The 14,735-nt window shown below is 42.5% G+C and overlaps 1 protein-coding gene across 1 annotated transcript; it reads right to left on the reverse strand.

The window, feature by feature from the left end:
- Positions 1-4,872: 4,872 nt before the first annotated feature.
- On the reverse strand, positions 4,873-14,295 carry LOC308090927 (uncharacterized protein; the record flags this gene model as incomplete). Its single annotated transcript, XM_080436201.1, has 13 exons — positions 4,873-4,997; positions 6,056-6,775; positions 10,134-10,408; positions 10,514-10,670; positions 10,883-11,126; positions 11,595-11,703; positions 11,836-11,993; positions 12,095-12,229; positions 12,307-12,391; positions 12,527-12,858; positions 13,059-13,126; positions 13,297-13,311; positions 13,823-14,295. The coding sequence occupies 13 exons, from the start codon at positions 14,293-14,295 to the stop codon at positions 4,991-4,993; spliced, it is 2,778 nt and encodes a 925-aa protein (XP_080292327.1). The 3' UTR covers positions 4,873-4,990.
- Positions 14,296-14,735: the final 440 nt, after the last annotated feature.

Here is a 14,735-nt window from a genome sequence, read left to right on the forward strand (position 1 = left end):
CACCCCGGCCTAAACACACAACTCACAGTGAGGGAGGACAGACTGTCTTTCAACAGAGCTACAGGAGGCTCTATCTTCAGTTACACACCTCTTCCACCAGGGGACGAAAGACATTGAGAAGGTGAAGAACGTGTCATAAAGGAGGCGAAACGTGTCAAATGGAGTCTGTACGGCTGAAGATAAATGAACATATGGCGTCGGTGGGAGAGGAGATATTGTGTGTTTTGGACAAACAGCAGCGTGGTGCTGATGTTTGTTGTGTGAAGCTTGTGTTGGTGCGGCTGCAGAGTTCATGTGCAACCTCTTCCAGAGAGAGATAGAGACACTCCCTGCAAGCGAGCCTGCACTGGCCCCGTAAGGGGCCACTTAGGGCTGGCCTAAGGGCCCACCGTGGGCTGCCCACACAGGGCCCCAGAGGGCTTGCTCATTGGCAAAGTGTGGGGCCCTAAGTGCTGGCCCTGCATGGGCAGCCCTCACTTGGCCCTCAGGAAGCCCTCAGGAAGCCCAAACTCAGCCCTCAGGAAGCCCTCACTCAGCCCTCACTCAGCCCTCACTCAGCCCTCAGGAAGCCCCCATTCAGCCCTCAGGAAGCCCCATTAAACTTTAACACCAAAATACCTATATTCCATTAATCTAAAATCTATTAGACATATGCAGTCATTTCATGTCAGATTTGATGTTTGCTTTATTCCATGAATACAGTAAAACAAATGTACAACTCTTGTTTTATCAGTGAAGGCATAACAACTGTGGTCTGTTTTTTTCTTGCCAGCACACATGCTGTTCCGTTCATGTTGCTATGGAATCAGAAACTTGTAATGACTATGTAATGCAATATAACAGCAATTAATGACAGAGAACCCAGTAATTAATATCAGAGAACACAAACAAACACAATGGAATACAGTGTAACACAACAGGTACATTTTCTTCTTTTTAAATATAAAACATAAAGTTTTTAAGTTAACCACTTTCAACCTGCCGTCCCTATTTAGAGCATATCAAAGGCAAATGTCAACAAGCTCACAACACAGTTACACACTGTGAGAACAAATAAATAAATAACACACACAAAACTAAAACTATTGTTTCAGGCAAGCCTGCCCACACGGAAGAATTGATCTTCAGAGTGAATATCAGTAGCTGGGGCCTTAAAGCAAAAGGCTGTCTTTCCAAGTTCACACTGTACTCTGGGAACCTTAAGCATAAAATGAGGCCCTTTCTTCTAATCTAGTATTTTTGTGGAAGCTACAGTATGTGATGAAGTCATTTTGGCATTGGACAATTGAGGCGTTTGTTGTTGTTTTTTTCTTTGAAACCTTCCCGGGGCCCCAGGTGGGCGGTCTACCGCTGTCGTCACTGGTGTACCCAGCTCACCTTGCCATCACAGAGAATAAATTGAAGAGGCATGCTCTCTGACTCTGCAGCTTGGATTCCTCCTAGATAGGGTACTCCATCATTTAGGAGCACAGTATGTGTGAAGGCAGCGCTTCCAAGTTTACAAGAGGGCCTGTGGGAATATTGCCTCCACAAATCTTGCCATTGTCCTTCAACTTAAGAGATATCAACACGCTGAGCTTGCAAACCACACCAACGGCAATATATATTTACATTCAGCTAAATGAGCTTGCATGAAAACCTTTAGAGGTAGCACCAGCACCACTATAGCACCAGCACATCAGTCCAATTATCATGTGGAGTTCAAAGTTGAAGAGTTCAATCGGTTTCCTTATGGTGCCTTATAAATTGATCAGCATTTACAGTATCCATTTTTTTGTCATACATCTTTGGACCATGAGAATAATAACACTCATTGTTTACACATAAAATGTACATTGATGAAAATGACATTTGTTTTTTACTAGTGTTTTTTCGACAGGTATCACTTTCTACTCTCCAAACAACTCACAGAATGTTTTTCAGTTGTCACTGCTTATTGGTCATTAATGTTCATTAGCCAACTGCTGAATGGCTAAGTGTGATAAATCTGCAATCCATATGAAATCTTGAGATGAACCCTGACACACACTCCCTGTGGCTGTAAACGGCGTGTCCATCAGTCATACAACGGTCACCCACTCCAACCTCCTGTCACCTGGAAATATATTGGGAAAAAAAAGTTTTAACATACATAAATACATACATACATATTTATTTATACTTACCGTAAATTTCGGACTATAAGCCGTGACTTTTTTCGACCCTGCGGCTTATATAACGGTGCGGCTAATCTATGGATTTTTACAGCTAACGGCCACTAGGGGACCTTCTAAATCTATGGATTTTACAGGTTACAGTCCACCACTATATAAATAAAGTTTATTATTATGATCTAATGTTGACCCCCCCACCCCCACCCCCGGGGCTCCGCTCCCCCCCGCGCACCTCTCGGTCCGCACACCGCTCAGAAAAAAGAAAAGAAAAGTATTTTGCTGCGTGTCTAAATCACTTTCTCTTTTATCCCAAAATGGGTCCCAATCAGTACCCACCATAGAGGCAAGGCAGGCGGCCGCCTGCCCAACTAAAATCTAGCGTCCCCTAGAAAATAAAGTAAAAGACTGAAAAACAGGCAGTGAAAAAAATCTTAAAAGCTTAAATGTGGAATAAATAATGGACTAGAGGAGAGTGGAGAATGAGTGAGGAAGAGACGGACAAAAACGACAGAAGAAAGTGGTTGTCTCTAGTAGTCTACATCTCTTTTCCGACAGTCCCCTCTGTGCACGAACCCTTACATATGGTAATTAAACATTAAAAACACCCACGGCTTATAGTCCAGTGCGGCTTATATATGTACAAATCATTCAATTTAGCTGCTGCGGCTTATATTCAGGTGCGCCTTATAGTGCGAAAATTACGGTAAATAATCATGGTCAAAGCTTACTCTTCCACTGGGGCCTCACTGCTAGCCAGCTGTCGGTGAAATCGCTCCTTTCGTCCACCCGCTCTGTCTCGCGAATTCCGCAGCCACACCTTTATCTCCTTTTCCACATCAGATTCCAGAGGACTAGGCTGAATGCGGCACTTTCTTACAGCCTCTGAAACATAAAAACAAATAGGCTTATATGAAACAATTATTTTTGTAGTAAGCAATTTCTTATTCGTTGCTGTCGGGCAGATCTTGTATCAACATCCTTCAACTTTTTATGTTTTTTTGTTCCGTTTTTGTAAATGAAAGCCCTACTTAAGACTAAATAACAACTCTACTGGAACACAAGTTGTTTTTTCCATTTCCTGAAAAGTCATGGTATAGACATACAAGGTTTTTAACTTGCTATGCTATTTCTATTTGCTAGCTATTTCAAAGATTGTATTTTTTTTACCCTACTGCCTGTTTTCTAATACTCAACCTGTGGTACGCGAGGCCCCCTCTGATGGTACGCAGAGCAACCTCCCCAAAAAAGAAAAATGTGGGGACTAAGATATAAAATAATATAAAAACATATAAAATAATATAAAAACATAATACTATCGAAACACTTCTATGAATTATTAATAACTTTACCATATGGAAAATGGAATATGCTACATTAGATATGGAAATGGGTTTTAAAAACAAGTTTTGCTTTCCTGTATATTAATGTTGTCAGTGCCGTGTTTATGTTGGCTTTGTGTCAAGTGATGCGGCCGCGATGGTAACTGGAAAACTCGCCTCAAAACACCTTATAAGAAGGTTATGGCACCGTTTTAATGAGGTTAAGTTTAGGAATAAGGTTAGGTTTAGGCGTAGTTTACTGAGGTTATGTTCAGAAAGAAAAGGTGAATACCGCCGGGGCGAGTGTTTTGGTATTTGCAACAATCACAAGGATCACAACAAGCTAAACGATGGCGAGATACTAATAAACAGCGCAGTTAAAATGATGCAATCGTGGCTCAAAACTGGGACTAAGTGTGGATCAACAGGAGAATCTTTTGACCAGCAGCACGTAGAAACTGAATTGGTGGATGTGTAGGGTCACACGTCACAGAACAACACTTGCTCCAGGAGCGCCAGTGAAATCGCACCCAGACTCCCAGCACCAATTGGTGCCGATTAAATGGCACAATAACCCAGTTAATATGACGCGGAAACTGTGATTCAACAGAACTGGAGTGGGGCAGAGTAGCCTACAGTGTGGTATGATAATGAGTCATTCATACATGAAACCCATTTCAAACGGCATCTTACAACCAAACACATGTAGCCTACTGAAAAGAGTTGATTTCTTAACCCTTTAAGACCGGGAACGCATCAATTTTTTTGGATTTATTTTGGCCATTCAAAAATAGCAGATATACAAGCTCACAGAGCTTGTAGATCTGTGATTTTGGAAAAATAGTGTACTTTGTGTGAAAAGGTTGAGAACCACTGCTCTATAATAAGTAAATACATTTCCCATAAGTGTTTGAATTTGACTTCAAATACGAGTTTGACTAACAAATGAGTAAGTGTTTGATTAGGGTGAAAATTATAAATTTTGAATTGAGCTATTTAGACTTACCGGTTACAACCCTCTTTAGTCTCAAGGACTGAAAAGGTCTCTTTTGATTTGCGCCGTTCCAATTTAATTGTTTGGCTAGAGAATGGCCAATCAATGTCGTCATTATCCTTCTTGTTGCAGCCTGGACATCACACCCACCAATGGCTCCTAGATAGGCAATCTGACAGGAAGTGAAATAGACAGGAAATAAAACATTATTGGCTTTGGTAAAAACAAATGATAGAAAGCATAACAGGTTAGGGGAACTGTATGTAGAATTGCTAAGTGATTACAAAATTGTCAATTTTTAGATAGCATACAATATCATTTATTTATATACCAAATCTTTCCGACACCGATGGTCTTCAATTTGTTGCTCCAAGACATCCATGTCCTCGTTGGTTTGAAGGGGCAATGTGATGTCATCAGGCAACGTGATCTCTCCTTGATTGGAGCGGGAGATATTTGCCACTGCCTTCTCCAGCGCAGTCAGCCTCTCCTTAATTTCTTCCAGCGTGTTAATTAAGTATCTGTCAATACCTGAGAAGGAAAAACTATAATTAGAAACTGAACAGAAACTGTTGTAACACAGAGCATAGCATCATCAGCACCTCTTAGCTGGGGAGTGCCATCGGATATCATTTTCTATTGATATGATTATCAATTATACAACAGGTTGTTCTGACCGAGCTTTCTGATTGGTTGAAATGGGCTCGCTAGCAGTGTTCAAACGAGCATGACAGCACACCTGGCCGTGCTCAAATATACATATCAGTATAATATGAATATGAGCTGTGCCGGGTCCTTCAGCGCTGCTTACGGAACTCTGCTCTGCCTCGTTCCTGCAGCAATGCTGTGCCGATAATCACGGTAAAGCACACCCTCTCCTGTAATATTGCATAATTCCATTACTGTCTGATGATGTGCCATTACCGTGCTTCGAGGTTCGTGGATTTACACAAAAGCCAAATCCTAAACTATCCTCCATGGTAAAGAATGGAGCTAGAGCAGTACCTTTTTAACCCATTCAGACCGGGATAACCTGCTGTTATACCTTTCAATCTGGGAACGACCTCATTCATTTCTGACACTCTTAAAGCCCCCTTTATACTTCACCATATGACAGAGTTGGATGCCGAAAATAGCAGATCTGCAAGCTCGCAGCGCGTCTCGAATGAGGGCTGCGAGCTTGCAGATCTGCTATTTTCCAGCCTAAGTCGTGTCGCAACGGTGAAACATAAACGTGGCTTTAGGATTTAGAAGGCGTTTTCAGAATCATCCTCAAGTCTAAATGGGTTAACAGGACGGAGCTACAATGTAAAATCCTCTGTTAATTTAACTATTATAATGCAATAGACACAAATAGTCCATTTGGGTTACATTTGTAAACTACAGATTTTACAATGGAAGCTGCCATTCTTAGTTAGCTGTTAAAGTGTGTTGTGTGGGAAGCTAGTCCAAGTGATTAATTCAACATTATGGTTGTCCTGAAACAAACTGTTTGCAGACGTAAACATACATGAACCATGCTAAATCCAGATGTGATGTTTGTGGGCAGTCCTGTCTCCCTATGTATCTATTGGGGCTATCAAACATACCTGCTGCTGATGATGCACGCCTCAGAGCAGGGGGTACGGCCACAGGTGGAAGGTGGCTCACAGATGAAAGGTGACTGGCCGGTGGTGGACTCGCTGTTGACAGGTGACTGGCCGGTGGTAGGTGACTCGCCGGTGGTAGGTGACTGGCCCACGGTGGTAGGGGACTCGGCGTTGACAGGTGACTGACCGGTGGTAGGTGACTCTGCGTTGACAGGTGACTGACAGGTGGTAGGTGACTCTGCGTTGACAGGTGACTGACAGGTGGTAGGTGACTCTGCGTTGACAGGTGACTGACAGGTGGTAGGTGACTCTGCGTTGACAGGTGACTGACAGGTGGTAGGTGACTCTGCGTTGACAGGTGACTGACAGGTGGTAGGTGACTCTGCGTTGACAGGTGACTGACAGGTGGTAGGTGACTCTGCGTTGACAGGTGACTGACAGGTGGTAGGTGACTCTGCGTTGACAGGTGACTGACAGGTGGTAGGTGACTCTGCGTTGACAGGTGACTGACAGGTGGTAGGTGACTCTGCGTTGACGGGTGACTGGCCCACTGTGGTAGGTGACTCGCGGTTGACAGATGACTGGCCGGTGGTAGGGGACTCGGCATTGGCAGGGGACTCTCCAGTGGCAGGGGACTCGCTGATGCACGGTGACTTGAAGACAGCAAACCCATTGGTGGTGGTGGGACTGGTGGCTGGTGTACTACTGCAGCTGTTACAACTTCAGACTGTCTGGCCCGTTTTGGTGGCGCACGCTCAGGCTCAGTGTAGCGTTTAGTAGCTCTGTGGGAAATGAGGAGCAACAATCTAAGAATGCATTTTAGCACACAAACTGAATGACTGGTTCATACTACTTTAGCCATAGTAATAGCTCTCATGTTCTTGTTCAGAACATATAGAAGAATGCACCAGTACTACAATCCTTATATAATATTATTTAAACAGCTTTGCATAAAGACAAATAAAAAAATACAAAATGAACACTTACTGTCTTGACCGCTGACTGCGACCCAATTCTTCGGGTTCACTTTCAATAATTAAACTTGTTTCTGCCTTTTTGGCTTTAGACCTTGCCTTTTCATAATCCACTGTAACAAAATAAGTGTAAGAAAGAAAGAAAGTGTCAGTAAGAAACAAAGTAAGTGTCACGCTTTGCATCAATTTAGGCAATTAACTATCAGCTATTCTATTAGTTATAGCAATTACTTTAAGAATCAAATAAGTACATTCTTTTTAAATGCTTTAATAAAAAAAGTTATCGATTAAGCACTTAAGGACCACTTCAGCCATTTTCAACCAATCTCCATATAATTGGTCCTAACTAATGCTCATTATAACATGGTACCATGTTTGTCTACTTGGTCTGTCTCTCAGAGAAGGGCTGTCGACAAAATGCTACCATTTTATAATGGCGAGGACCAATTATATGAAGATGCGTCGAAAATGGCTCAAGTGGGCCTTTGAATTTAATGGCTCCCAAATCTTGAAAAAAAAATACCTGCTGTTGCCAAAATTTTGATTTCATGTGCTGTCCACGTGAACATGGGAACATCATGCGTCACCAAAGCTGCCTTGATTTTGCTGGGGTCATTGTAAGGTGGCCACATAGTCATTGATGAGTCCTGATTAAGCCATTTGCTGCTCACAATCCCTACCGAGTTATCCAGGAACTCCACAATTGTGTACAACGCCATTAGGAGGAGCTGAAAATGAATACATAAACAAAAGGAGGAAAAAAGGTGCAAAAAAAAACAAAAAGAAAGAAAGAAAACTCAGTAGCTATGGAGGAAAGGAATAGCTGCCCATTCTGTGTCCATGGGGAGCAAAACATATTTTCTTGTTATATCTGACAAACAGATTATTTGGTCTGTACTTTCAAGATGACTTGCTTTATAAATGCCAATGTCTTTTGAATCTAGAGGACTTGAGTAAAGAGAATCTAGCTTGGAAAACCTCCTGAACATGATGTACTTTCTATCCGACTTTTCATCACATAGTATGTTCTGTACCAGTCCCAAATTCCCATGAACCATCACACAGTTGTCCCCTGTAGTTGTGGCAACACAGAACTCCTGAAACACAGCCTTTTTATACTGTGTACAGTGAGGCAGGTATGGTATTGATGGGCCACAAGAGTGTTTCATTTTCAGCAAAGGTGTCTTGCTGTCTGTCTGCTTTGCTTTTTTTGTTGAAAAAAAGGTCCGCTCAAGTGTAATTATGTGAAATATCTGTTTAAGAACAAATTGTGGTTTGCGAGTTGCTTTTTTCAATTTCCTCATATAGTTTTCAAATGGAAAAGCTGACACTCCATCTAAAGCTCCATACCTCCTAACATCATCAGCCAAATGAGTCAAATTGTGCACATTATAGATCAATTCATCAATACCATACAACTGCTCAAATTCACATAAGAAATGTTTCATGAGATTATCAGCATAGTCACAATAATAATTGCACAAGGCAGGACAGAGCATCATGTACATGGCAATGGAAAAATTCATGAAATTATTGTAGTGGGAGGAGGGAAGAAACTCTTTTAAGACAATCGGACCTGTATAAAGTAAGAACTGGCGACACTCAGTGGCTTTCCATGTGTCTACGTGCGCTAAACTTCTTGGCTTTCTTTGAAACTCGATTGGGATGTGTTGCCTTAGCTGCTGCAACCTGGCAGAAATGGCCTTCACCGCCTGAGAGCCCAATCTACATGACAAATCACCCTTCATCCAAAAGAATATCAATCTTCGAGTCACTCCGAGGCAAACAAGGTGCATGTAGTCCAAAATGAACATTGTGACCATTCCTATGCTAAGCCGTGCAAGGGGAGAGTTGCCCTTGTGGTGATCCTCATCCTCCTGCCTAGAGAACTGATCATCTGTACGTAGTGTAGCCGTCTTCTCTGGGAAAGTCATGTGATGTTTGACATAGACTCCCTCTTGAGTGCAGCGCTCACAACCAAAGTACCCATTGTGTCCCTTAATGTTTTTGATAAAGGCTCTTGCAGGAGCATCACAAATTAAACAGTCAATCTTCAATCTGAATTTTTTTCCTGCCAACTCAAAGCCTCCTTCAAGCCTGGCTACCTCCTGCACAAAGTCATCTAAATACTGCTCTAAATCAAGAGGCTTGCCGTTGCCACAAAAGATGCCAATTACAAAAGGTTCTTTTTCAAATGACACTTTGCCTAAAATTGGCCACAACTGTAGAGAGCTCTTCTTGAACAAAGACAATCCATCAACATTAATTTGGAGGCCAATAGTGTTGCCAACACTGTTGATGAGACTTGTTGAAATTGTCTGTAGGTAAGAAAGAATGCCAAAATGTAAATATTCACCTCCTTTTATGTTTTTAACATTGGCTACTATTTTTGCTGTTTGCAGCAGGGTGCGAGCTTGCTTTGGCAAATTTGGATGGAACTCCTGCAGTGTACAAAGAAGATCTGAGAGTGTATTCTGTGGCACATCGTTCCTCAGAGCCCACTCACACAGCAACTTGGCCAATTTTGTACATTCATCTTCAACTGTATCACATTCATCACTACTGTCACCTTCTTCCTCTGCATCACTCTCATCACCAGGGCTGCCAACTTTCAGAAATGTCTAGGAGTGAGACTCAACTGTCTTAATGCGTTCGGCCGCCGGCCAAAGGCCGGCGGCGAAAAAAATGTTTGGGGGCCCCAAATTGAAAAAGGGCCCTTTTTAACGCTGATTTAGAGGAATTTAACATTAAGACTGATGTCTTCACCCCCATGCCAGCTGCTCTCCCTGTCGGCCCCCTCATGCTTATATAGTGTTAATAACTGACCAGCACAAGTAGAAAACAATTCTAACAAGAAAATATTTGACAAATTAAATATGTTTATTTATAAAATGTCAATATAAAGAACATAGCAGCCTTCAAAGAACAATAGCAGCCTTCTAAGAACCAATAGCAGCCTTTTCCTTTAGTGCATTTTTTTCGTGTAACAAAGAACCAGAATAATATATATATTATAAAACAATAAAGTGCACGTCTTTGTTTGTGTGTTAGGGTTTACATGACATGTCTCATGTTGTAGGTTTTTGAGGCAGGTTAGGGTTTACATGACATGTCTCATGTTGTAGGTTTTTGAGGCAGATTTTGATGCCTTGATGACAGAGGCAGGGGGCTCCCATTTGAAACACTGTGGCTCAAGGTTTGCCATCTTCACAGTCATGATGGATGATAGAGTTCCCTCAAGAGCCAAACTGTTTCGGGTTTTGGTTTTGTTTAGTCCCACCACAGAGAACACTCGTTCAGCATCAGCATTTGAATGTGGAAGTACCAACACCAACTTGGCAATACGAGAGAGCCTTCCAAATCTGCTCCTACCGGTCACCTTTGGAAAATGTACATAGGAAGCCTAATTACTCTCAAGTATTTTTGTATAGAATTAAGTTGATTACGTCGATGGGTATTTTAAAGGGTGCAGAATAATTCTTACCTTATTCTTCATTGATCCCATGCTCCCCCAAAAGCTCTCAATGTCAAACGTGGCTGGGTCTTCGGACATGGCAATGTCCATGGACTGGTAGTCCAGAAACTCCTCACTCAGTTCATCACGCTCTTCAGGTATGTTGTAAGGGAGAAGTTCAGGAAACCTAAAAAGAACACAATGTGCACTGATCTGGTAAAGTAATGTAGCTGAAACAGGGGTTGTTTTTCAGATGTGGTCATCAAACTTTACAATCCATTTAGAAAATGTGACAACAGCCTGGTCTTTAACCTGCTCTACTTACTAAGCATATTGAGATAACTTGTGTTATGATTTGGCACTATACTGTAGATAAATGTACTTGACACCCCAACTAACCTGTGGACAAAGTACAAGGCGTCTTCCACGCCACACTCTACCCTCTGCTGGACATCCAGAAACATGGCATGTTGTAGCAGGGGCTCTCTCATGGGGAGTTTCTTCGTGGCATACTCCACAGCCCTCACCAGAAACTCCACTGCTGCCTGCTGGAACCTCTTCACTTGCAGTGGTGTAATGTCTCCTGCATCAAGGAGCCTGTTGAGTGTTGCTCGAGTAGTGAAGCCGATGGCCAGCTTTTCTCCTACGAGAGACACAATAAAACAACAACTTCAGAGGTCATTAAGGTGCTGTATGCGATTCTGGAGAAAGATTGATGCAATATGTTCTCATTCCACCAACACCAACCCAACATGTCAGTATGAGACTGGGAATAAGACCGGTGCTGAGTCACTTTAGCCATCATCAACAACCACAATAGCTAACTTGAAAGCACCCCTTTAAGTATCATCATCACATCAGTGATTGATTGAATACTTTATTAGACAGAAATGCAAACAGCACAAGGTACAGTCACACATTTGGGCTAAAAGGATAATATAAAGTCCTGTGGACTCGTTTCCATTGTGGTCCTATGTGTGTGATGAGATGAGATGACCTTATCCTCATGCCTTGTCTGCACAAGCAGCCCTCTAACAAACAGTATTATGTGAGTGAGATCAGTGAGTAGATAGTGTATGTGCATCTGCTGATGTGAAACTTGGAGAATTACCTGGCAGTTGGTTTGATGGGTCCTTATAGAGGATTTCATGCAATTCCCGGTGCTGCAGTGCTGCAGGCTTCAGAAACTTCGAGAGCAACTTGCGGATGAAACTCCGCATCTACAAATTTGTATTTCAGAAATGATTTAGAAAATTACATTACAAATTACAGTAGAGTGCAAATGAAAAAAGGAACAAACTTAGTACATTATTACTAGCATACTGTATTACTAGAATACCTTCCCAATTTACCTCATCATGTAGAAGGAAGATGGAGGACTTCTCTCTCTGGAGGAGGAGGTTGAAGGTGGAGAACACTGGCAACGTTGCTTGATAGAAGAGCAGGTACACCTCCGTCATTGGGTTAGAGAATGCTTCCAACAGCCTCCTGAACCTTGGTTGTTTGTCATCTGTGAAAACAAAAAAAACACAGGTTGTGCATACTACATACATTTACTTTTCAGTCTGTTATAATAATCGTTCATTTGAGTCATTGAAATATGATGCCTACTTGATGACTTGAAGTAGCTGACCAATGGCTCATACTGCTGCAGGATACGAGTCAAACACCTCTCGAGGCTCAACCATCGAATGGAAATGTGCATAAGTATTTCCAAATACTCGCTTCCATGGAGTTCACAGAATTCTATGACAAGAATGGAACATCTTAATTTCAATTTCATTTAATCTAACTCTTCTGCATTTCATTTGGACTGCACATACCTGTCAGGTAACCCTTCCGATTGGTGCTTCCTTTAAACCATAATCCCACATCCACAGTCAGATCCTCCGGATCAAATCCACACACCTGCAACACATGATGATTTATAATCACATGACATTTTTGTCATAGATTCATGACACCACAGCATAACAAACAACCAGTTAGACTTGACATTAGGCATAACGGTAGATCATATAAATCATACATGATTCAACTCACCTCCAAAAAGCCCAGGCCAGCCTGTTTGGCAGTGTTGTGGATGATGTGACAGGGGCACCCATGGATGTAGATGCTGCCATGTTCTTTAAGAATTCTGGATGCAATGGAATTTCTTGCTCCTGTATTGACAGGTGCATTATCAACAGACAGACTCACACAGTTTCTCCATGGTATGGCGTGTTTTTGCAAGGCCTCGTCCATCTTCTGATATATCACTTCAGCTGTGCCGCAGCTTTGCCCGCTGGTGGGGCACATATCCAGAAACCTGTGGATGACTTTACTGGTGTCACTGTCATATACCCGCACAGTGAGTGGGTTCATCTTCTCTCTTCCTGCAACGATATGGTACATATAATATGTCCGATTAAGGTACACATCAGACTGAAAATATATGTGTGTGTGTGTGTGTGTGTGTGTGTGTGTGTGTGTGTGTGTGTGTGTGTGTGTGTGTGTGTGTGTGTGTGTGTGTGTGTGTGTGTGTGTGTGTGTATATCTAAAAATGGGGGCTAGAAAGTGTGGAAAATGTAATGACCTGTATCATTTGATCCATCTGTGATCAATGTGAAAGGATTGGTCCTCATCTTCATGACCAGTTCCTTTCTGAAGTGTGGGGCCACTGCTTCATTTATTATGCACGATGTTTTTGTGCGGGCGCACTTGTAGTTCTGTGCAGTAGGGGAATCTTTGAAGCATTCTTTTAGCAATGGGCTGAAGTGATCTGCTACTGCAAATGGCACATTGTGTTCGACCATTGACACTGCCACCTTTACCTCAGCTCTCCTTGTCTGCAACAGAAAGGGGGTAATCAAAGAGCAAATCATGTAAAAACATTCCATAAAACATTAAGTGTTTTTGGACTGAATAAATGGATTTATTGCGGACTTAAGGTCCCTCGAAAAACACAATTACATACAATAAACATAAATAAAAACAGTCCAAATGAACAGACAAGGCATTTGTGACAGTTTGTTTCATTTACTAATATTTATGCTGATATAACCTACAAGTACAATTCAGCTACTGCCACTGTTCAGAATATATATATATACCTTGGCCTCTTGTGCTGTCATGCCACCAACAGAGACTGGGGCATAATAAGGTGCAATCGTGGTTGTTGACTTTAGTGCCTGCACTTTGGCATGATGCCCTTTGCTTTTTATATGCCTGATGACATCTGCCTTTCCTTGATGGGCACAGCTGTTCTCATGTCTGCATGTAGAGCACCAATAGTAGGAGGTGGTGGTGCCTACAGTGATGAATGGCCATTCTGCTGTCCACTCCCTTTTAAAAGTGCACCTGTAGGTGGCTGCTCCACTCTTAGCCCTCGGCTTTTTCCCCGTTGCTACCTTATTATTATTTATCTCCACAGTTTCCTCTGCTGGCTCTTCTGTCTCAGCCTCAATCTCTTCTACATCCTCATCCTCTGTGTCCTCAATCTCCTCTACATCATCATCTTCTGTCTCCTCTGCAGTCTCATCCTCTGGAGCCTCAATCTCCTCTATATCATCATCTTCTGTCTCCTCTGCATTCTCATTCTCTGTGCCCTCTGGACTCTCATGTACCTCCACTCTGTCAGTCACTGTGAGATCCAAAGCCTCCTCCACTCTGTCAGTCACTGTGAGATCCAAAGCCTCCTCCACTCTGTCAGTCACTGAGAGATCCAAAGCCTCCTCTGGCCTGGCAAGTTTGGCAGGGGGTGGTTGACCCTTCGCTGCCCAGAATGACAGCAGATCTCTCTGCTGCTGCTTCTTTTTACCGGACTGTGACATCGTTCAGACTTTCAAACTAACAAACAGACAGAAATCAGTATACAGTTAAGGAATGAATGATCCAGTCTCAAATAGCTACATGTTACGGTTTGCTTGATTGAATATTTCATTAGACAGAAATGCAAACGGCACGGGTACAGTGCTGTAAATTCCCTTAGCTCATAGTAAGTATCCATAAGCTCACACACACACAAATACATGATGATTTAACTCCGTGGTTCTCAACCTCTTCAGGCCACTACCCCCCCCCCCCCCCCCACAAAAAAGAAAACCCCACCCTGACAAGGGGGACAAGGGGGTCCCCCAGGAGGCTCCATGCACAGCAGCCATATTGGAAAGAATTTGGGCCTCTTCTTGCTTCCTTCACAAGTGATACTAATGAAGGCTCTGTTCCATTCTGATCGGGGTGCATGTTGGCTCACTAGAAACACTCATTTTGG

Source organism: Gymnoscopelus braueri, assembly GCF_963280865.1.
Source record: "Gymnoscopelus braueri genome assembly, chromosome: 8".
Classification (NCBI taxonomy): domain Eukaryota; kingdom Metazoa; phylum Chordata; class Actinopteri; order Myctophiformes; family Myctophidae; genus Gymnoscopelus; species Gymnoscopelus braueri.